The 23,547-nt window shown below is 40.0% G+C and overlaps 1 protein-coding gene across 1 annotated transcript in view; it reads right to left on the bottom strand.

Moving 5' to 3' along the window:
- Positions 1 to 19,512, bottom strand: part of LOC114665072 (monocarboxylate transporter 6-like) — a 73,404-nt gene extending 53,892 nt beyond the window's left edge. The window contains exons 1-2 of the mRNA XM_028819446.2: positions 19,373 to 19,512; positions 10,036 to 10,428 (exon numbers count right to left, since the gene is read on the bottom strand). Of these exons, the coding sequence (XP_028675279.2) occupies positions 10,036 to 10,417 (382 nt within the window). The 5' untranslated portion in view covers positions 10,418 to 10,428; positions 19,373 to 19,512. The remainder of the gene's footprint in view (positions 1 to 10,035; positions 10,429 to 19,372) is intronic.
- Positions 19,513 to 23,547: the final 4,035 nt, after the last annotated feature.

Below are 23,547 nucleotides of genomic sequence, written 5' to 3' on the forward strand. Positions count from 1 at the left end.
TAATTGCTGCCTTGGTTCACTACATCACTCAGTCAGATTACAGCCAAGCTTTCAAAGAACTAATCAAAAGATTTCTTAGAAAGAAAGAAGGAACACTGCCTGCAAAAATGTGATTAGCATAAGCACACACTGGCAACAAAATAGCTTTTACCTTGAATGTTTCACAGTAAAATTCCACCACTTATCAAGACTGTGTGTGAGGAAATCAAAATGTACTAATCCATGACAGCCATCAGCCATGTACAAACTGAACTGTGATTGAAAAGTACAAGTCAGGAAATTGATACAGAAAAATGCCCAATTCACTGACTACCCATTAGAGTACAGTTAAGTCAATCACTAAAAAAAATGGAAAGAGAATGGCACAGCAGTAAGTCTGACTATAGCAGGCCATCAACAAAAATAGAGTGATCATGTATAAAGATGACTAGTGAGGAAAGACCTCAACAGAATTAAGAACTATCAACAACTGTTGCAGATTCATGGGACAGAAAGCGAAAAAGAAAAACAGACACACAGGACATCTTGGCAGAAGGCATGTGAGAGACTTTGATGTCACCTGGAAGAAAGTTCAACGGTCTGATGAGACCAAAATGGATCTTTTTTTGGCCATAAGACTAAACACTCTGTTTGAACACTACACATTAACATACCATCCCCAACGTGAAGCATGGTGGTGGCAGCATCATGCTGTAGGGAGGCTTCTCTGCAGCAGGCCCTGGAAGGCTTATGAGGGTGGAAGATAAATGCAGAAAAATTTGGAGAAAGCCAGGAGGAAAACCTGATTGCAGTCTGCAAGAGACCTGTGCCTTGGAAGAAAATTGGTTTTCCAGCGAGACAACAACAACATCAACACAATGAAGAAACACAGGAATAGCTTAAAAGAAAAATAATTGGATAGAGTGACCAAGTCAGAGTTCAGATCTAAATCCAACTGAGAATTTGTGACTGGACTTGACAGAGGCTGTTCACTCCTGATCTCCATGATACGTCACAGAGCTTGAGAAGTTTTATAAAGAAGAATGGGCAATAATGACAGAGTTCACATGTGCCAAGCTGACAAAGAGAGACCTGTACACACAGGCTGAAGGCTGTCATGGCTGCCAAATATGTGTCAACTAAATGCTGACGTGAATATTTATGCAATCAGTTATTTTGTGTTTTATATTTGTAGTTATTATATGTGCGGAATGTGTCTCTGTCTTATACAGCTTGTTTGAAATAAATTGTTGAAATCTGCTCTCTCATTTTGAATAGCCCTGTATATATATACTAGCCATGTGTGCCCAACTACGTTGCGCGTGTTAAAGTTGTCTGTGAAGGGCTCCCTGTTTAAACGGGGCTGCCAGTCGTGAACTGGGCCCTTCGTCTCCACAGCATTATGATTTTTTATAAGGGAAACAAAATTACAAAACAAAACCCTTGGACATTGGTTCGATAGGAACGGCCTACTCGGAATCACTGTCCGAATAGTAATTATGTGGTGGTGGAGGAGCATTTCTGCTTCTCTCCGTTCACAGTCTGTCTCGTTTTCATGACGCTGTCGTTTCCTCTCACGATCTCTTCTCAACCTTTCTCCCATCTCGCAGGTTGCTTTGTGGCAATTCAAAGAGTAAGGAAGAACCAATGCTTCTTTCTTGAACTCGAAACGCCGACTGATGGAAAATCACAGAAGTATGTCCGACTTATATACTCTGACTGCCAACTCCAAGAAGTGCTGCCAACGACGGTCGATAGAAACACAAAAAACCACAGTCTCGACAACGAAGCAGGTGCTGACGCCAGATCTAAACACAAAGCACGGTGTCGACGCCAGATCTAAACACAAAGAGTGGTATCGACAGTGTCTGTAAACAAAAGTAACAACCAAGGTGTTGTGTATTCAGCCAGTACAAACAGCACGTAGTATCCTTTAGTTCAATCCTCTTTATTCACCACACTCCAACCTCATTCAACGATCCTCCCCCTCACTTTCTCTTCTTCTCCATCACTACTGCCCTCTACTGAACACAGCAGGAACACCACACAAGGCAGTGAATTCGCGGACAAACAAAGATCAAGATCCAAATGAAGATTATATATAAAGATATGTATATATATATATATTCATAGCATTCGCAGTCTGAATCATGATCTGATTGTATGGGTGGTTACCTAGCAGGTAACGCATGTGGTTGGTTTGCAAGTCGGCAAACATCTGCCATGCCCTCTCGGTTGCGAGAAGCAGATCACTGAATGTTACATAGTTTACTGTCAAATAATGCAATATATATACATATATATATATATATTGTGAGAAGCAGCCCGGACACAGACAGACGGACACCATGTTAAAGTCCACCACACGTTTATTATACATAATCACAGTCCAATAAAGTGCACAACCCAGTGTCTCAAGCACCAAACTCCCCCAAAGTCCAGGCCTCTCTCACTCTCTGCCTGTTCTTCAGGCCGCCTCCACTCTCCTGCACACAAACCTTGTCAACTCCTCACCCGACTCCAGTCCTCCTTTGCAGGGAGGCGGCCCCTTTTATCAGTACCCAGATGTGCTCCAGGTGATCCCCGACACTCCCTAGACACTCCCCTGTGTGGTCGGAAGTGCCGGCTGTGTTCCCGGAAGCCCTCAGGGTGTTCCCAGTCTTCTTCCCCCTAGCACTTCCTGGTGTGGCAGAAGTGTTGGGGTTCCGGGTCCTATAGGCATGGGGGCACCCCCTGGCAGAGACCACGGGCCCCTACAGGGTTGGGCTTCCAAGCCCTGCACCCGTGGCCCCCAAAGGAACCAGGGCGGTCGCTCCCTCGTGGTCTGGAGGAGGCATGCACCCTCCTCCTGTCTTCCTGTGCCACACCCAGCCGCGTGCCACAATATATAAAAATATATAAATAAAATCAACCAATATACACAGGTCAAGTCGAACACCAATACTAAATTTACTCAACATTTATTGTAGGAGTAAAATTAGCAAATGTAAAAAACTTCCATTTTTCTTTAAATACTGGGAACCAGGGTAGTCTACTGTTTAAAGAGTTGCACAGGAAATTTATTTTGTGAACAGTATTTTCATAAAAGGTACAATATGCTGAACTGAGATCTTTGGAAAAGTGCTCACCAGACCTTGCAGTATATACAAAAAAATAAAAGATTACTTCTGGGGAAAATATAGAGGATATACAATAAAAACCGATAATCTCCCCTGAATGGATCTGCCTCTTCCCTACATTGTCATTCCTTAGTTCCATTAGCATGTTGTCATGTGTATCCTAAACCAGGAGATCCTTCATCATTTGCATAGTGTCATGTCAAAAGAATTTCACAGACATTACTTGGATTAAGTGAGTTGGGGTTTTTAAGTTACTGATTTTTTAAGCAGTTTAGGTTGAATTGGCAGAGGATCAGATGCTTGTTAAAAATTTCTCTTTGCAAGAAGAATGTTAAACTATAACCCAGATTACACCCAGGTTCACCACAGCCACTTGTCATGCCCAATCCTCAAACAATGTGACTATTTACTCAGCCATAACATTGATCTTAATTAATGCCATTATAGCAGGACTTGTTCTCCTGTCATACTGAAAGTAAACAGAATTTCCCATTGTTGGACAGTACATTGATAAATGTTAGGATTTGCAGCCCATTAAATTTGCCACAGATTTTCAGTGTGTTTTCTAACATTGGCTTTTACTGGATGTGAATGGATAAGTTTCCAAATCCAACAATGTAATTTTTTGTTGGTTACAAGATGAGTGACAGTTGGGTGTGCATTATTAGCAAAGTAGGTTGTTTTAGTCTGTGTTTAAAATTACTGTGTACCAATTCCGTAATTCATACTGGAAACAGTTTACATAAAAAACTTCCATCCACTTTCTAAACGAAGCCGATCCGGGCAACTAAAAGGGCAAGGCCAGAACCAACCGTAAACAGAATGTCTGCACATTGCAGGTATAATGGCTCATATAATGGCTCAAGGCATGCAAATTTGGATCTGCCGGGCCAGTACACCTGACAAGACATGCAATGGTGAGAACATGCAATTTCTGTAAATTACACAATTCATTTGAAACATGTTAGAAACGTCATTAGATACGGGGGTCTTCCCAGACTGTCTTAAGACTGCGGTAGTTAAACCTCTACTTAAGAAAAATAATCTCGACCCCTCTGCTCTTGAAAATTATAGACCCATCTCTAACCTGCCTTTCTTAAGTAAAATTCTAGAGAAGGCAGTCATTATACAGTTAAATGAGCACCTCAATAAACATGCTATTCTTGATAAATTTCAGTCAGGTTTTAGAACAAATCACAGCACAGAAACTGCACTCGTTAAAGTAGTAAATGACTTGCAGGTAAATGCAGACAGAGGCCATTTATCTGTTCTCATCCTCTTAGATCTGAGTGCCGCATTTGACACCATTGATCATAATATTCTTAAGTATCGCCTTAGTCAATGGGTGGGCCTCTCTGGCAGTGTCTTAAATTGGTTTGAATCCTGCCTGGCAGGGAGAAAATTCTTTGTTAGTTGTGGTAATTATAATTCAAAGTCACATGATATTCTATATGGTGTTCCACAAGGCTCTATCCTGGGTCCGCTGCTCTTCTCAATCTACATGCTTCCATTAGGTCAGATTATCTCGGGACATAACGTGAGCTACCACAGCTATGCTGATGACACACAGCTGTATTTATCAATAGCACCTGATGACCCCGAATCTCTTGATTCGCTAACACAATGTCTAACCTGTATCTCAGAATGGATGAATAGTAATTTTCTCAAATTAAATAAAGAGAAAACCGAAATCTTAATGATTGGCAATAATGGATTCAATGAGGCTATTAGAAATAAACTGGATGCATTAGGATTAAAAGTCAAAACAGAGGTAAAAAGCTTAGGGGTAACCGTTGATTGTAATCTGAATTTTAAATCGCATATTAATCAGATCACTAGGACAGCATTTTTTCACCTAAGAAACATAGCAAAAGTTAGACCTCTTATATCATCGAAAGATGCAGAGAAATTAGTTCATGCATTTGTTTTCAGTCGGCTAGATTACTGTAACGCACTCCTCTCAGGACTGCAGAGCGACATGCAGATCACGCAGCACGTCACAAGCAGCAGTAGCAGCTGTACAGGCTTTTAAATGATCGATGCGCAGCGTGACATGCAGATCATGCAGCAAAAAACAAGCAGCAGCAGCTGCTGTACAGGCTTTTAAATGATCGTCGCGCAGCACGACATGCAGATCACGCAGCACAGAACAAGCAGCAGCAGCTGTACAGAGTTTTACATGAACAATGCGCAGCGCGACATGCAGATCACGCAGCACGTCACAAGCAGCAGTAGCTGCTGTACAGGCTTTTAAATGATCGACGCATATCGTGACATGCAGATCACGCAGCACGGCACTAGCAGCCCCGGGGGAGGGGGGGATAACTCATTCACTACAGCTTTATTACTGGAAAATATCAAGAAATAAAAAATGAATGAAATGAAAATAACAATCTCTTTAAATTGTATATCCGGATAACCAAACCCAGAGGTTGGCAAGCAAGGCGAGCAGGGGGCAGAGCCCCCTAGTTTTATATATGTTTAATATATTTATACATTTTATTCTGCAGTTTTAGTTCCAAATTTATGTACAGCAACTTGGCCATCATTTGTTGTGCATTTTAATAAAATTTTGATTGATTGATTGATTGAAATAAATCCAATACAACACACAAAATGGGCATTGAGATCAATAAAAAATGTATACATTCTTCACCACCAAATTAAATATTTTTCTTCAGTTTTGCCATTGTGAAAATGAATGTGAAATGAGAGTCAGTTATTGGGCTCATCCCACCTGCTTCTCTAAATACTTGGGCACTTCATCTAACTTTTGTCCGACGAGCTAAAAATCACCTGCCCTTTATAGCTAAGCTCATGCATTGCAAACTTAAAAAGACATTTAACAAACAATGTATCTAAAATAGACACCTTAGTCACTTTCCAGAAATTAATTTTTTAAAATCTCAGGATGTACCAAACTGTCGATTTTGCCACTCGTAATATTGGAGCAATTTCTCGGATGGGTTTTTTCTGTTTTCACAGCTTAAAGATGGCTTCTTTCACCTGCATGGAGAGTTCCTTTGACAGCATGTTGCCTGTTCACAGCAAAATCTCAAATCAACTCCAGGCCTTTTCTCTGCTTAATTGATAATGACATAACGACGGACTTGCCAACACCTGCCCATGAAATAGCCTTTGAGTCAATTGTCCAATTACTTCTGAGCCCCTGAAATGAAGGGATTGTGTTAAAAAATGCTTTAGTTGCGTCACATTTTTATGCAATCGTTTTGTTCACCCCACTGAATTAAACCTGAAAGTCTGCACTTTAACTGCATCTGAGTTGTTTCATTTAAAATTCATTGTGGTAATGTACAAAACCAAAATGAGAAAAAAGTTGTCTCTGTCAAAATATTTATGGACCTAACTGTATACTGTTAACTTTTGGCTTGTTTGGGGCTCAACTTGATTGGGTTGAGTCCACCTTATTGTTGTAATAAGTTTATATATTTAATATGTCACTGTGCTCTGTACAAATAAAATATTTCATAAATCTGCTTCTTCTCACATATACAGCTAACACAAGGCCAGATTTAGCACACAGGGGCTCATCATTTAGAACTGCTAGGCAAGCATTAGAAGACAAGAAAGGGACAACAGCGAAACGGGCCTTGTATTATTTCTGTGTGTCAGAGTCAGCATGACATTGGATCTTCTTTTCCTTGTTTGGAATGGCATGATTTACCAAAGTAGGGGCCTGCACATGAAGAAAGGGTATAAAACCTTGGAACATTGCCTGGCACACCTTTGAAGCCGACGGACAGATGGGAGATAACGTCATCCGATCCTGAAAATCCTTCCAGTGCAGCGATGAAAACAGCAGACTGTATACATCGAGATCCCACTTCGGTGAAAAGTCTTGTCATGGCTTCCTCGTCTGTTATGCCGTGTAAATCGTCATTAAAGGAAGCTAAGTTATTTCTCCTATGTGATTTCTTACCGCCGTATCACTAAGGGAGGAGTATCACCTTTTAGTATTATATCTATATATTTTCAGGTTATGTAACACGCCGCAATTAAAAAAGAACTTATTCCAACCAGGGAGCTAGCGCCCCCTAGAGGAAAACAATTGTTTATTGCAATAAAAATTGATTGCTCTGTTTGCCTATCTTTTGACTCCTAGAGCCTTCTTTTAAGGTGAGAATATCCAGTGCATCTTGTGCTTCGACATTATGAGGAGTTCAAGGCTTTAAAATCCATCGAATTTCAAATCTGCTTAGTCCAATACAGTTTCCATGATGGCCAGAGTCCATCCAGTAAGCAAAACAGAAACTAATTATGGGCCGGGTAATACAATTTCATAGGGTACTCACACTCAAATATCAAGTCAGAGTGACACAACATGTAGGAGAAAGATCACAGTGCCAGAGAAAAACCCATGCAGACGGGAAGAAAAAGTGTGAGCTCAAATGCAGAACTGACCCTGAGTCAAACCTAGCAAGCTGGAAACTTCAGCCAGCTCTTATAATCTACATTATATTAAAAGCAACGTAACCAACAGGCCACAAACAAGTATTAAAAAAAAAACAAAAAAAAAAAAACAAGAAGCCAGCCAGCACGAGTGTGCTGAGAAAAATCCAGCATTGGTATAGACAGAACATATCCTCTTTCACAAATCAGCTGAACTTGTACACAAGCAAAACAATGTAATTGGACACCATCTTAGGAAAATCCCTGTCTAGGCTTTTGCAAACATTTGTCATGTTTTACAAAACGTTCCAAATATCACACTGCATGAATTCAACGCAAGATCCAGATCAAAGCAAAATTTCACAAATGTTAATTATATTTTCAATATTTTCCATACTGGCTCTCCCAGCATTTGAAAAGTACAGTAAATGAATGGTCCCATGACCTGAACTATAAACAGAAAGGCAAAATCTTCACAAATCTCCTTCAGAATCTGAGCTGGCCAGCAACATGAATCCTTGTGAAGCATCACACTGTTAATAAAATACCTGCACATATCTATAATTTTTTTTTTAATTTAATGAAATTTCTTTCCAATGCAATTTGTTCTCCACAACTATACTGCTGGTTAGTTATGTGAATTGCTCAGGTTCATAAAGTGATCCAGCATAAAGGACTGGGCCAACAAAACTGGGCTTTACTGTCTATTAAATAACCCACTAGACAACACTTGTTAACTACTGTACCTGCATAAGCACTACAAGAGCTTGTACTGAATATAGAAAAGACTGGCTTTATTGTGAATATGGGATCATTCTGATAAATACAGGCCAGTGTCACAAGGCTGTTCCAGCACAGACACGAGTAAATCCAGTATCACAGACTGCCCATGTCTTCTGGGATCAGGTAGCAGTTTCCAGAAGTACACCACTAAACACCAGGAGTCTACTTTATAAATAGATTGAACTTTACTGTCCATAAACATGTCTGTTCTTATCAATATGAAGGAGACCACACTGTAAAATCAAACTTTATGAGTCTCTGAAAACACAAACACAAACATAATAAACTGCTGGATTCCTCTCAGCATGGCCCAAACTGCATTAGTACATCAGATGGAATAAGTTAGGAGCTAACAGAAGGTGAACTTATCACCCCCTTAGTACGTGCAACACACTTTCAAAATGGGAGAACATGTAATGAATAGCAAACAATAAACTGTGTTAAGGTTGAGTTTTGTTTTTTTTCCTGGAATCTGCACACAGTAAGGTGCTTCTCATTGTTACTGAAGCCCATGCAGTTTTACTGTAAAAAATTATTTGCATTTATATAGCGCTTTTCTCACTACTCAAAGCGCTCAGCAATTGCAGGTTAAGGGCCTTGCTGAAGGGCCCAACAGAGCAGAGTCCCTTTTGGCACTTACGGGATTCGAACCGGCAACCTTCCGATTGGCAGTGCAGATCCCTAGCCTCAGAGCCACCACCACTGTACTAGAACTTTGAATATGTAAATAAGTATGTAATCAAATCCTGCTGTTACAAACAGTATCTTATAAAAGGTGAAATACAAAATGAACATTTATTGTGAACACTGCATTGTAATTATGTTTTGTTTACTACTTACACTGTACAAATAGTCATATAGGTGAATACTGAAATCAATTTTCTGTCACAAAAGTAAAATCACCGAAATGATTTATAATAATAAAAAGATACAGCAAGAGTGCATACAGTATGCACAATAATGTTTAACTGGCAACACTTTGAGGACGCAACAGAAATAACAAAGGAAATTTCTTGGGATTTGAAAAAGACATAATAATAATAATAATGAGTTGCACTTATAGAGCGCCTTTCACAAACCCAAGGTCGTAAAAAAAATTACACAGAAGACAAAAGTTTGTAGAAGAGGAAAGTTTTCAGTTAAGATTCAAAGGTTGAGAAAGAGGAGCAATCTCGGAATGACTGAGGAAGAGAGTTCCAGAGTTGAGGGGCCATAGCACTGAAGGAGCTGCCTGCCTCCCAGGGTGGAGAGTCTGGTGGGTGGGACAGTAAAGAGATGACTGAGAGAGTGACAAGGAGTGTAAGGTGCTAGGAGCTGAGTGAGGTAGAGGGGGGCAAAGGTTATGGAGGGCTTTGAAGGAGAGCAGCAGAATCTTGAATTTAATCCTTGATGGAAGTGGTAACCAGTGAAGCTGGGAAAGAACAGGGGCAACATGAGCAAAACGCTTTGTGCGGGTGAGGACTCTGGCATTAGACAAATTGTGAGTTTCTTAAAACATTTTGACTGACCAACATGCATTTAACATCTGTTGCTTATAGATATTTCCAAACTTGGATGGATGATTAGGTAGACCTTTAATACGGAATAAAAACATATCAGCATGTCTTCTAATCTTTTTCAAAACCTTATCGTTAAAACCTACTTTCTAATTCTACCTAAACCTTGACATTCAGCATCATTCCATTTTTTTTCTCGTTAGATAGGATCTGACATATCATGGAGAAATATTTTTTTTTCTTCTTACCTCCTGCATGCAGCACAGCTGTCATAATAGATGGCACCCATGATGTCTCACTGTTGCTGGCTTGAAACTGGTTTTGTAGATCAGTGTAGAAGATCCCCAAACAAGAAGGGAAAGCCAGAGTCAATGCCAAGATAAGAATTGTAGCCAGCACAACAACCCAACCCCAGCCACCATCAGGAGCCAATGGTTGTCTGGCCGTAAACTTCTCTGCTGGCACTGGCTCTTCTTCGGAAAAAGTGCTGCCGCTGGTCACTTTCAAGTTCACGCTGTCTGACAATGAATCTGGGACACAACGCCCCTGACATTGTAGGTCCTCGCAGCAACATTCTGGGACGGATTCCTTCTGAGTCATCACTGGGTCCTTTACTTCCCTTGGTGTCATCTCTCCTTTTCCTTAAAACATAACAAGCACAGTTAACATTTCGAACAGATTATTCCCTGTACCGTTCATCAAAGCAACAACACCAACACAATTTATTTATATAGCACATTTTTATACAAAACAATGTAGATTAAAGTGCTTTACAAGATGAAATAAAAAGGAATATATAAAACAAAATAATAGTATATAGTATGTAACAAAGAAAATAGTAAGGATGGATGGCCAGGAGTACAAAAAAAAAAACTCCAGTTAAGGTGGAGAAAAAAAACAAAAAAACAAAATCTGCAGGGGTTCCAATGCCAAAAGAGAGTTTTCACTTAGTACATTACATTTTTCAGTTACATTTCCCCCCAACTAATAAATCTATAGCAGACCTTGGTGTCATTTCTGGTGAAAAACCCAAGAGACTCCTACAGGAGGCACTTCTAAGTGTCTTCAGTGTAAAGAATGAATCAATAAAAACTGTTTAACAATAACTAAAGCATGAAAATCTGACTATAAGACAGATGTGTCCATTTTTTTTATTTAAATGCTAGAGCTTGTCAGCTCATTTCTTCATGAAAAAGACTCCATTTGCCAAATCTATATATATCTATATCTATAAATATATATATATATATATCTATATATAAAAATGAGAACTGATCTCGGTACAACAGGCTGGTGTAATAGATGCGGGTGAGATAAAGTCCAAACGACCTTAGACACGATCAGATGTCTGGTCACGGGAGGTGTCGCTATTAACTCCACGGTGGTACAACTTTGTTTGTAAACTCCCCTTTCCAATATCGAGGTAAAGATTAATTGCAAGCACAATCTGAAGTCTGAAAGTACTTTAATTCCTGTGGCTGTGGTCTGTAAACAAATTAAATACATACACTAAGTTACAACGTTACGTACAAATACACATTTTAACACTCTGAACGTGTAAGTTTAACAAACATTTGAACCTCTTTATATCAAATTATCTATGATAAACTTACTTTTCCGCAAGGACGCACAGCATGGCTCAAGTGATAAGAGAAAAGGACAAACTATTCCCACAACGTGCAGCAAGCAAACAAAGGGACGAAAGACGTGCGAAGCCTGAACTTTCACCCGGAAATATGTAGGAAAGGCGCCACAAGTGATTTTTAATATTCTGCCATTAGAGGTTCAAATTCAACCTGACAAAGGACTTTCTGACATAATATATACACATATATACACATACATATTCACACACACTAGGGGGCTCGCCTCCTACTCACTTCGCTCGCCCACCCCCGGGTTTGGTTAACCGGATATACAATTTAAAGAGATTATTTTCATTTTATTCATTTTCATTCATTATTGATTTCTTGATATTTAACAGTAATAAAGCTGTAGTGAATGAGTTATTCCCCCTTCCCCCCCGGGGGGGGCGCTACGCGCCAGACACTTCACATCTCTGCCTCTCGCATTGCGAAGAGGGGGACTGAACGCATGCTAAGGAGATGCAGTTGCTCCTCTGAAACCCCCTCTTAAACTGTGATACAATGGGAAACAAATACATTTTTTACCTCCTCTATGCTCGATCAGCTGCTTTGTTGCTGCTGCTTCTGCCGTGCTGCGTGATCTGCATGTCTCGCTGTGCGTCGAACATTTAAAAGCCTGTACAGCAACTGTCCTTTTGTCTCACTTCCTTGTCTCAACGTTAAAGTCTCTCCGAGAAAATCACGTCTCGACCCAAGATTTTTTTATTATAACAGAGAGATATATAAAATCCAACGCCTGTCTGACCGTATGACTGTCCGCTTTTCACAGGAGAACTACTTAACGGATTTAGATCGAGTTTTTTTCTATAATTTGCTTGAATATTCCGGTTGATTTTGCGACTTCTCTCATCGTGCAAAGTATCCTAGTTTGGTTCCAGCAGCGATTTATTTGTGTGAATTCAAGAGACAAGCTGCAGGCCGAGGAGGGGGGGAAGCGTGACGTCACGAGTGGGGAGCCGGGCAGGGCCCTCCTCACGACACACCAGCCTCTATTCGAGTTGCTCTACATCTCGCCACGTGTTCAAGCATACCTCGCCTCCGCTTAGCTAACGATACCTGTTTGTTTAGTGGACAATATCATCTAGAGAGTGTTAAGGAGTAACGTTTGACGTTTTTGAGAGAGACAGAGAGAGAGATCAGAGCTTCATGTGTGTTACAGGGTAGCTGCTGATTTCCAGAGATATCACGGCCATGTGCTCTTCTCCCCACGCGGGGTACGCTCTCCCATCAGAGCTGAACACGATCAGATACGGTGCCAATGTTTGATTTTGGAGCGTACCTACCTTAAGCTTGGCCAGACATACTTTCCCAACTTTTTACATTTTTGGCAAAGACATCACAGCAACATTCTCGCCCCTGATAGTGAAACCGAAAATACTGTATATGAAGAGGCCCTTGGATAAGAAAGCTATCAATATAAATTCTTCTCAATACAAATTACATTTTTTTAGTTATTTTTAAAGTTTGTCCCGTTTCACTACTACGCGGGTGGAGCCATGGGGGACAGCTAGTATTAACAGAAAAGAGAAAGCCCCTAATCCATTCTGCAATGAAAGACCGGAACCCAAGCCAAGCCTCAACTATTTACTATCAACTAGTGATCTTGGCTGAAAAGTGTTTTTGCATTTTAATAAATACAGCATCCAATCTTCAGAATTTCTACAACACTGGGAACCCCATTTCAAAATTAAAGTTCTTAAATTCAGACTGATCGTCACTGTCCCCAAATCCCCAGAGTTACAGCATTCTTCCTGTACTGGTTGGGTTTTCCTCTCAGTACTCTTATTTTCCTCCCGCATCCCCAAACGTGTGCCGATTGACGAGTATTTCCACACTGTGCAACTGTGTATGTGACGAGATCCTGCAATGGAGTATCTGTTGTAATGATCTCTGTCCACTTGTGATTCTGGACTGGATTCAGAAAGATTGAGAATGTTACATTTTATGAATGAACCTATCAATAGACAGTTCTCTTTTCAGTTATGTACTCCCAATCAATTAAGTAACCTTTATATTGCATAACATCTATCATAGTGTGCACCATCCAAAAGCAACACACATCTAAATAATGAAACTCTAAACATACTTGAGAACAAAGTAAGAAACTTACTGTAAGTGCATTAAAGACAGAAACCAGGAAGTGTTTCTTTACACAAAGGGTCATGTGTATTAGAAAGAAAATACTGAGTCACTCAGCCAAAGCAAACACCACAATAGCTTTTAATATCAGGCAGAATTAGATACTGGGACATCATAATGATAAGCCAGCCAAAAAAGCTTGACGTAACGAATGAACTCTAATCTGTAAAAACCATTTTACTCCCGTTTACTTGCACACAGTTTCAAATATTTATATAGAATTGTCACCTTTAACTCACCTTGCTTTGTTACGAACCTGATACTGTATATGTCTACACTTTCCATAAAATGGGAATTCATCTTGAAGATCAGGCGAAAGCGCAAATATTTTGCAAAGTGGAATGCAAATAACTGGATTATAGACACACTTTTAACTGTTAAATGCTAATGGTCTATATAAAAAAAATTTATAAGGAAGTAACAAAATTAAAGGTTTAGTAAGCAGTCATGCTATAAGACAAATTTGTGAAGCAAACTGAAAGAAAAATTGAATATTGTGGTCTAAGTCAGCATCCATAACTTTAAAGTAACAGTCAGCAAAAGGACTGTTTAAATTAAAACCTGGAGCTGCCGTGGCCCTGACGGCCCAGAGTTTTGACACTTATTATATACAGTATGTATCATTTACTATACCTTATAATGCAAAAGAGCACTACATAAAAAGGATTCATCTTTAATGCTAAAGGGCACCTCACAGGGTGAGGATTTTCTTTCTGGATGAGGGTATTCCAGTTTAGAGTCTGCATATGTTTGTTCCTCCCTATACTATAAAAAAAAAAAGTATGACCAGAAATGGATAGGAGGATATTATCAAAAAGAAAAAAAGGCCAACAATTTGAAATGTTCTGTTTTAAATAAATCAAGTATGTATTATTAAGACACAAGGCACTCCTACATACTGTCCTATCCATGAGTCTATTATCAAACCTGTTTAAACCAGCTCAAGGTCAAATGTCCTGGAGCCTATCCCAATAGCACTGGTTACAAAGCAAATGTCAACACTACATTGGGAACCATGCCAGGGACACACCCACACATATCAGGGACAACCAACCTCACTCACATCAGGCCAATTCACACTTATCAATTTAACACGCTTGCCTTTGGAATGTAGGAGTACCAAGCAGAAACCCACGCAGATGTTGAAAGAATGTGCAAATTCATCATACGCAGCGCCCAGGATTTACATTACATTTTGCCTTGGCATCCAAACCTTGTGGTACGGCTGCAAGCCTTAATGCTTAGGCAGAGAGATGTAAGGCTAGGAAAGTGAGATTCCGCACCATAAGTAATGGAGAGACGCCGGGAACATGTTCCAGGTTGGCATGCATTAGAGCAGAAAGAAGAAATTCCAGTAATTGGTCACAAAGGCTTCCACAATGTTACCTTAGTGTCCTGGAGAGACAAACTTGGAAGTGGGGTTGTATCCAGCAGGAAGCGTTAGCTCCCTTGTTGGAATGAGTTCTTTTGTAATTGCGGCGTGTTACATAAGCCAAATCTACATACGAGGGGGGACCCAAAAATAACCGGAAATATTTTTAAAACGTGTTTAATTTAATTTTCTGTACAAACTACAATTAGTCTCCTTCAAAGTACTCTCCATTGGCGGAAATACACTTATCTGTTTGTTCCATTGTTCGAAACATTTTTTAAATTCGTCTGAAGTAATGCCCATTAATGCTCTGGTCGTTTCTTGTTTTACCTCTTCGACGTCAGCAAAACGCCTTCCTTTCAAGTCCTTTTTCATCCGAGGGAACAAAAAGAAATCACACGGAGCTAAATCCGGTGAGTAGGGTGGGTGGTTCAGGGTTGTCATACCGTTTCTTACCAAAAATTGGCAAATGCTGAGAGCAGTGTGAGATGGAACGTTGTCATGATGAAAGAACCAATCGCCCAACTCCCACAAATCAGGGCGTTTCCTTCTCACACTGTTGCGCAACCTACTTTTACAAAAAAATTCACTGAACACAAGCACAACCTTCCAGACTGATAGTACTTGGCAGACTGACTTGTGAGGAGTGTAACTAGATCGCCCTAGCAGCCCAACCACGTACTACAAGTATCAACCTAACAACAACAAAATTCCGGTTATTTTTGGGTCCCCCCTCGTACATATGATATTAAAAAGTGATATCCCTCCCTTAGTGATACGACGGTAAGAAATCACATAGGAGAAATAACTTAGCTTTCTTTCATGACGGCTTACGAAGCATAACAGATGGAGGAAGCCATGACAAGAACCCAGTTCGGGAGTGGGGGCCCGATGTGTAGAGTCTGCCATTTTCATCGCTGCATTGGAAGGATTTCCCAGATCGGATGATGTTATCTCCCATCTATTCGTTGGCTTCAAAGGTGTGCCGGGCAATGTACCAAGGCTTTATACCCTTTCTTCATGTGCAGGCCCCCACTTAGGTGCATAATACAATTCCAAATAAGGCAAAGAGGATACAATTTCAAGCTGACTCTGACAGACGAAAAATAGTGCAAATTATTGTTGTTGAATGAAAACCTTGACTCCGATGTAACAACGTTACCACAGTTTTCTATATGTGTGGCCTATAACTCAATGAGTTTCACTAGCCTACCCCTAGCAGTACTTCTAGGAAAGTCTTTGAAGTAACAGGATATGGGCTACAACTCCACTCTTTGCCAAGGCCTACTAACTTTAAGCTGGAGATGTAGCCAAGAGTTAAAAATATAATCCTTGCAAAGTACAGAGATAGTGCCACAGCAGTTAACGATGCTGCAACACAGTTTAAGGGTCCTTGATTGGAATCCAAACCTGGCCACTGCCCATTTTGAATTTGCATCTTCTCACCATCTCTGTATGTGTTTTTCTCCAATGTCCCAAAATCACAGAAAATGGTTTATGTAGTGGAACAGTAGACCAGTTCTTCTCCCTGGCACAGCTGCTGAAGGGTGAGTATGATAACGCAGTCTATAATTGTTCTAATAGAGTTGGAAAAGGCATATGACCGTGTCTCTCAACTAATATGTTGTGGAAATATAGGACAACATGGCGACGCTTGTAAGTTGTTAATTCCCTGTATGAATACAGTGAGATCTGGGTCTGAATACTCGGCATTAAGTCGAATTTGTTCATACAGAGTGTTGGGCTCTGTCATGGCTGTCTCGTGTTACCACTCCTGTTTGTGGTTTTCATCGACAGGATATCAAGACACAGCCGAGAATTTGAAACCATCCAGTTAGGGAGGCTGGTGGGTAGCATCCTTGCATTGTGCAAATGATGATGTCCTCTTTGCCTCATCTGACTGTGACCTTCAGTACACACTTGAGCAACAAGTGGATTGGAGTGGCGGCAGCTGTTCTCTTAGAAATCGCCTTAGTCAAGGGGTGGGCCTCTCTGGTAGTGTCTTACATTGGTTTGAATCCTACATGGCAGGTAAAACATTTTTTGCTAGTTATGGTAATTATACTTCAAAGACACATGATATTCTATATGGTGTTCCACAAGGCTCTATTCTGGGTCCACTGCTCTTTTCGATTTACATGTTTCCGTTAGGTCAGATTATCTCTGAGCATAACGTGAGCTTACCACAGCTATGCCAATGACACACAGCTGTATTTATCAATAGCACCTGACGACCCTGACACTCTTGATTCACTGACACAATGTCTCACTTGTGTTTCCGAATGGATGAGTAGTAATTTTCTCAAACTTAATAAGAGAAAACAGAAATTTTAGTGATTGGCAATAATGGATATAATGAGGTTATTAGAAATAAACTTGAGATGCATTAGGATTAAAAGTAAAGATGGAGAGGTAGCTATTGACTCTGACCTGAACCCGGGTCTCCTAACTGCGAGGCAGCAGCGCTACCCACTGCGCCACCATGCCGCCCCTTGTATGAAAATGTGCTATATAAATAAATGTTGTTGTTGTTGTTGTCTGGCACTGTATCAGACCGTTGCAGCAGTGAGCTGAGGAAAAAAACCACCAGTTTACCCATCTATGTATACCCCTGTGCTCACCTATAGTCATTAGCTGTGGGCAATAACTGAAAGAATAAGATCATGAGCACAAGTGTCAGTAATAAGGTTTCTTCACAGGGTGGGGTGAGAAGCTCAGTGATTCAGGGAAGCTTCAGAGCTGAGATGATGGTCCTATGAATTGAGAACAACAACAACATTTATTTATATAGCACATTTTCATACAAAAAGTAGCTCAAAGTGCTTTACATAATGAAGAAAAGAAAAATAAAAGACAAAATAAGAAATTAAAATAAGGCAATATTAGTTAACATAGAAAAGGAGTAAGGTCCGATGGCCAGGGTGGACAGAAAAAACAAAAAAAAAAAAACTCCAGAAAGCTGGAGAAAAAAATAAAATCTGTAGGGGTTCCAGACCTCTTTGTAGTTGAGAAGATCCAGTTGAGATGGACTGAGCACGTTGTAAGGATGCACACCTGGGCAGCTCTGCCTAAACATATTCTACTGGGTGAAGATCCTATAGCAGATCCAGGATATGTTGGAGGGATTTTTTTTGTCTCTTGACTGGCTTGGGAATGCCTAGGATTTCCCCAGAAATATTTGGGATCTGTAACTGGGGACAGGGAACCTTGAGCTGACCTGCATGAGCTGCAGCCACTGTGACCCTCACCAGGAATTGTTTCAGAAAACAAGAGAGATGAGATGGTTTATATGACGACTCACCCAGGAGAAGGGACTGCTGGTGCCTGTTGTAAAAGACAGGTACCCAATCAAGGTTCTTGTTGCAAGAAAAGCAATGGCTCGAGGAAGAGACTGAGATAATAGATGGGAGGGAGACACTGCACCCTAGAGACACTGCTAGATGTTTGTTTCTCCTTCACCACAAAAACGTCTTACTATCATAATGATCAGATAAGAAACTAACATTCACTTAATGTATGTGTGGTGAGACTGTTTATCCCTCGTCAGGATGATACCACCTGCTACAGTACTTGCATGCATAGTACTATTTATTGTATTTCATTACCACGCACATGTAGAGCTTAGTGAATGATGATTTATTGTACTCTATTTTGATGTTTATATTTTTTATTTTGCATGCTTATTATTTATTCTTGCTCTTAGTGTTACATGTGCCTTTGTCTATGTGTACAGTTTCAACGTAAGCAATTTCCCTCGGGATTAAGAAAGTTTTCTGATTCTGATAATATACCCAAATTGGTATTTATGTGTTAACATAATGCTTTTGGAACCTTAGTCCTAGAGGGGGGGCAATGGTTTATGATGTTACCGGATTACACCAGAGGAGCGCTTTTTGTAATCAAAGAACTCGGAATCAAGAAGTGACATTAAACAAAAGGTTCTATCGTAAGAACAAATTCGCTCTCTGACTGGCAGCATCGGAACCCTCTTTGGAACGACTGTAGTCCAGTAAGTAACTTTAGAAAGTTTAAAACGGGGTGTTATCTTATACAGTGAAAGACTGCGGCGTGCAGTGTTGTTGCCAACCTACCGTCTTAGAGTAGCAAATATGCAGAATGAAAAGAGAAACAAGTTCTGATCTTTAATTTTAACAACAAACCTCCTTCCAAATATTTACATGAATTTATAAAAGAAGGTGAACGATGACGGACTGGAGATGAGATGGGTGAATAGCAGGAGACTGCAGTAAGCAACCAAGTCGTATTTAGCAGCGAAGCACCGAGGAAGCGTGATGTGACAATTCTTTAAAATAGCGGCTACAGTCTCTAAAACGCAGGACACAAAGAGAGCACCACGTCGACGCTTGAGTATACAGTGCCAACATCTCTCCGCACACAGCACACCACTAACACTTATTAATTACTTACCTTCGCTGTGATTAGGTTAGGCAAGTTACGACCGGTTTTTCCTCCAGCCACGCCACCATTGCTACGCTCCACTTCTACAGACCAACGGCGATGTCTAGTAGCGTACAGCTCCAGAAGACTGCGACTCCAAGCACAAAACGGTCTTCTCTCGCCAATCAGGCGAAGGCTTCCCATGACGTCATCCAGCACCGCCTATAACGCAGAGCGATTCGTTTTTAATAGGGGGCGGGGACAAACAAAAAGGCAGGGTATGCGGGATGGTACAGCGAGGATGCTAGTGATGCATCTGTTCATTCTGTCAAGTGCTGCGAAGTTTCCCCGGGATGGGTTGGTTTATCTAATAAGTTTCCTTTTAGCCGACCGAGCCTAGATTCTAACTCCGAATAAGTTAGTGTTTTTATTTTAAATCTTTATTTTCCTTGTTTCTACTCATGTTGTCCTACACGAGTAGATTGAGGAGTTCCATTAAAGTTTGTGGAGCTTGCACTACATCACCGGTGTTTCTGTGGACATTACGCGGGTACTTGTGGTTGTGATTTGCATCCACAAGAAAAATAATGTATTTAAGGTTGCTTGGATAAATCTAAACCTTAGGTCTACCTCCTCTTTTGAAATCCGAGTGTTCAGAAAAAGGAAAACCAAGGTGTTCTATTGAGTGTATCGAGAGCTGGAATGTCTCCCGATTGTCGATTTACTTTTAAATATGAGGTTCTTTCACAGCTTTAAATGAAGGGCTTCCTTAGGGGCGATAAAAGGTTGTAATGATATTATGAATATAATGAATACCAAGTACAGAAAAAACTGTCAGCTTTCCAATTATAATGCATTATACTGTATGTAGCATCTGCAATATTCTCAGCAACACATCATTTGCCTTGCTCTTGCATTGGCTGTATGCTTGGATTCATTGTTATGCTGAATGGTGAATTGTTTCCCCGGTCTGAGGTGACCTGCACTATGAAGCAGGTTTTAAGGACCTCTCTATATTTGTCTGCATTCATCCATCGCTCACTTGTGACCACTTTCCTTGTCCCTACTGCTGAGAAGCACCCCTGTAGCATGATGCTGCCACCACCATGCTCCACTGTAGGGATGGTATTAGGTAGACATAGTGCTTGAAGTTCTGCTCAAAGAGTTCAATTTTTGCATCATCAAACCACAGAACCTTTACTCTTCATGCTCTCAAAGTCCCTTAAACTGTCATATGCCTTTTACTCAAGAGCCTGAATGGCCTGATCGATGGAGTGCTGCTCAGATGACCGTCCTTCTGAAAGGCTCTACCACTCAATTCTTCACAAATGGCTCTGTGCCTCCCTACAATTTAATCACAGAGGTCTCAGGGAGTTCCAAGGACTTCATGGCTTGGTTTGTGTCCTGACATACAGTGTGAATTGTGAGACCTTCTATACACAGGTCCACGTGAGCCTTTCTAAATGATGTCCAATCAATTCAGTTCGCCACAGGTGGACCTCAGTCAAGTCCTGAACACAAAGAGAATTCAAGCAAACAGGAAGCACCTGAACACAATTTGGAGTTACAGCAAAGTGTTCGGATTACTTATATGAATATATGACAGATTTCATTTTCATGTTTTTACTTTGTCCTTATGGCCTATGGAGCTAAGATTGATGGACAAAAATGGCAAAAGTATCTATTCAAAATTCAATTGAAAATACAAATCAAGTGTGCAGAAAGTGAAGGGGTCTGATCGTTTTCTGAATTCACTGTACCTTGCATTTTAAAATGAAGGTGATAGGGGGAGGGTCCAAATGAGCAAAACAGAAAGATCTAAAGTATTTCAGGGCAAGTTTTTTTTTAATTTATAAAACAAAAAAATCTAATTTCTTGGGGCAAATTAATATATATTACGATTGTGAAGAAATAGCCAAATGCCAAGCTTAACCTTTAAGCATATCTGCAAAAAATCATGTCAGTGATTTTCTGCTAGAACAGTGTATATATGTATATAATGCTTCTGCAAAACTGTGTTATATTCAATAAAATACTTCAGAGCTCCCAGAAAAAGTAGAAAAAGGAAGAAGGTCCTAATACATTTCATCACCATATTTATTAACAGCAGTTTTGATTTTAATACCTTTGTGTATTTACAGATTTTCCCCCTGATGTGTATTCCCCAGATCCTCTCGTGTATCCTGTCTCCAAGGAAGCAGATCATCAAGCTACCGCAGCTATTCACCATGGACTTTGACACCCTTGACGTTACATTAGACCCGGACAAAACCAGCTTCTCATCTGCCCAATCTGAAACCTGCAAGGTAATGAGGTCCTTATTTCTGACAAGGAGCGTCATCTCAATATCTATCACACTGCTGAGCCTTCTGTCCTTTATGTGAGGAGTCCCAAAGTTGCTGCCTTAAGAACCATACATATCAAAGTCAGGCCTGTCCTCTTGACCCAGATGAAAGGCGAATGTCTACAAAATATGTTGTTTTGTCATGGTCTTCTTCAAGCAGCTCTTATTGACATGGTAGAGTAGCACAGAGGTTAATGCTGCTGCTTCACAGGTCCAACACCTATGCCTGATTGTTCTGTGTTGCATTTGGATGTTCTGCTTATGTCCGTGTGGATGTTTATCTAGGCACTCATGTTTTCCACCCATATCCTAAAATGTGTGTGAATCAAGGTTATTATAGTTTTGCCTTTTTATATTAGTTTTTATTTCTATATTTTTTCTGACCTTACTTGGAAATTCAGTTTAGTTTTAGTTTTCCTTCATTGTGTACTTTTAGTTTTAGTTTACTTTTTATTTTACAAAGACATTTCTGTTTTACTTTTATATATTTATTAGTTTCAGTTTTAGTTTTAGTAATTATAGTATGGTTAAAGAGCTACAGTACTATGGAGTTTAGTTTTTGTGTCACAATAAGACAGAACTGTACACTTAATGGATTTGGATATAATATGAGTTTAATGTTTGTGGAAGCTTACTACGCTACATGACAGAGTTTACTATTTTTGTTTTTATCTGATAAAAAGCATAATCAAAAACAGGTACTGAATATAAACAATTTTACAAAATGTTATAATTTTTAAAATATTTTCTATGTCATTTGTGCTGAACAATTCTGCGCTGACTGTTGGCACTTTTTTCTTTTCCTTTTATTGCCCAGAATGGGCCAATTTGTAATGAACTTTAGGTGAATTTTAAGGTGTGAGGGTTTTTTACTCTAAATGTCTACAGCACACCACATATCCTGCTCCAATGACAATGTGCTTATGATGAATGCCTTCAATATTTCATTCAAAAATCTCAAACACTGGGTTTTGTTATTTTCTACCATATTGGTCTCTGATTCCATCTCAGGCACACAAAATTTATAGACAGAATGTTGCACCTGCAGGCCTGGAAAGATATAAAAAAATAAGAAAAGAGATTCTACTGTGTTCTGACAGGTGTGGTTATTAAAATCATGGGGGTTAAGGAAGAACAAGGCTCTTAGGCTTGAATGAGTGCGCAGACCCCACCTAGCTGTATTAAGGGAGACAAAGAAAAAAAGCATGTAGTGTGAAGGTTAGGGGCATTGAAACTTGAATAGTCCATCATAAGAACAGTAAACCCTTAATGAGCAGAGCAAGAGTAGGTGATAGGTGTATGAAGGGGCACAAAATGACAGAGACAGCATCTGAGATTAAGAACAATATATACATTATCTAAACCTGTTTATCCAGAGAAGGATCACAGGAACCATGGAGCCTACCCAAGCAGGTTTGGATGCGAGGCAGGAAAATCCCTGGTATGCAATATGTATGATATGGCTGATGTTAAGAACAAAAAGCAATTTGAAAAACAGATAACACATTGCAGTAGTCAATTCCATGAGAAATAAATGCATTCATTAATTTCGCACTATCCCTCAAACTTAGAAACGATCTTAATTTTCCAATATTTTTAAGATGGAAAAAACAGGTTTTGTAACGTGTGTTTTAAAAGACATACTGGTTGCCTGCTGAATCAGTAAAACAAATGTTTTACACAGACTGAGTGAAAAAAGTGACACATTATGTGACATTCATGTCTTTATGGTGCAGGAGGAAAATTGACAAACTCCCCATTGACAATGCGCAGTTGCAGTGAGGCAGCTGGTCTACACATTGGACTGCTCTACTACCATGACACCAGATGTTACACTAACTTAAATGACTAATAGAAATAT

This window comes from Erpetoichthys calabaricus, chromosome 14 (assembly GCF_900747795.2).
Source record: "Erpetoichthys calabaricus chromosome 14, fErpCal1.3, whole genome shotgun sequence".
NCBI classification, from domain to species: Eukaryota; Metazoa; Chordata; class Cladistia; order Polypteriformes; family Polypteridae; genus Erpetoichthys; species Erpetoichthys calabaricus.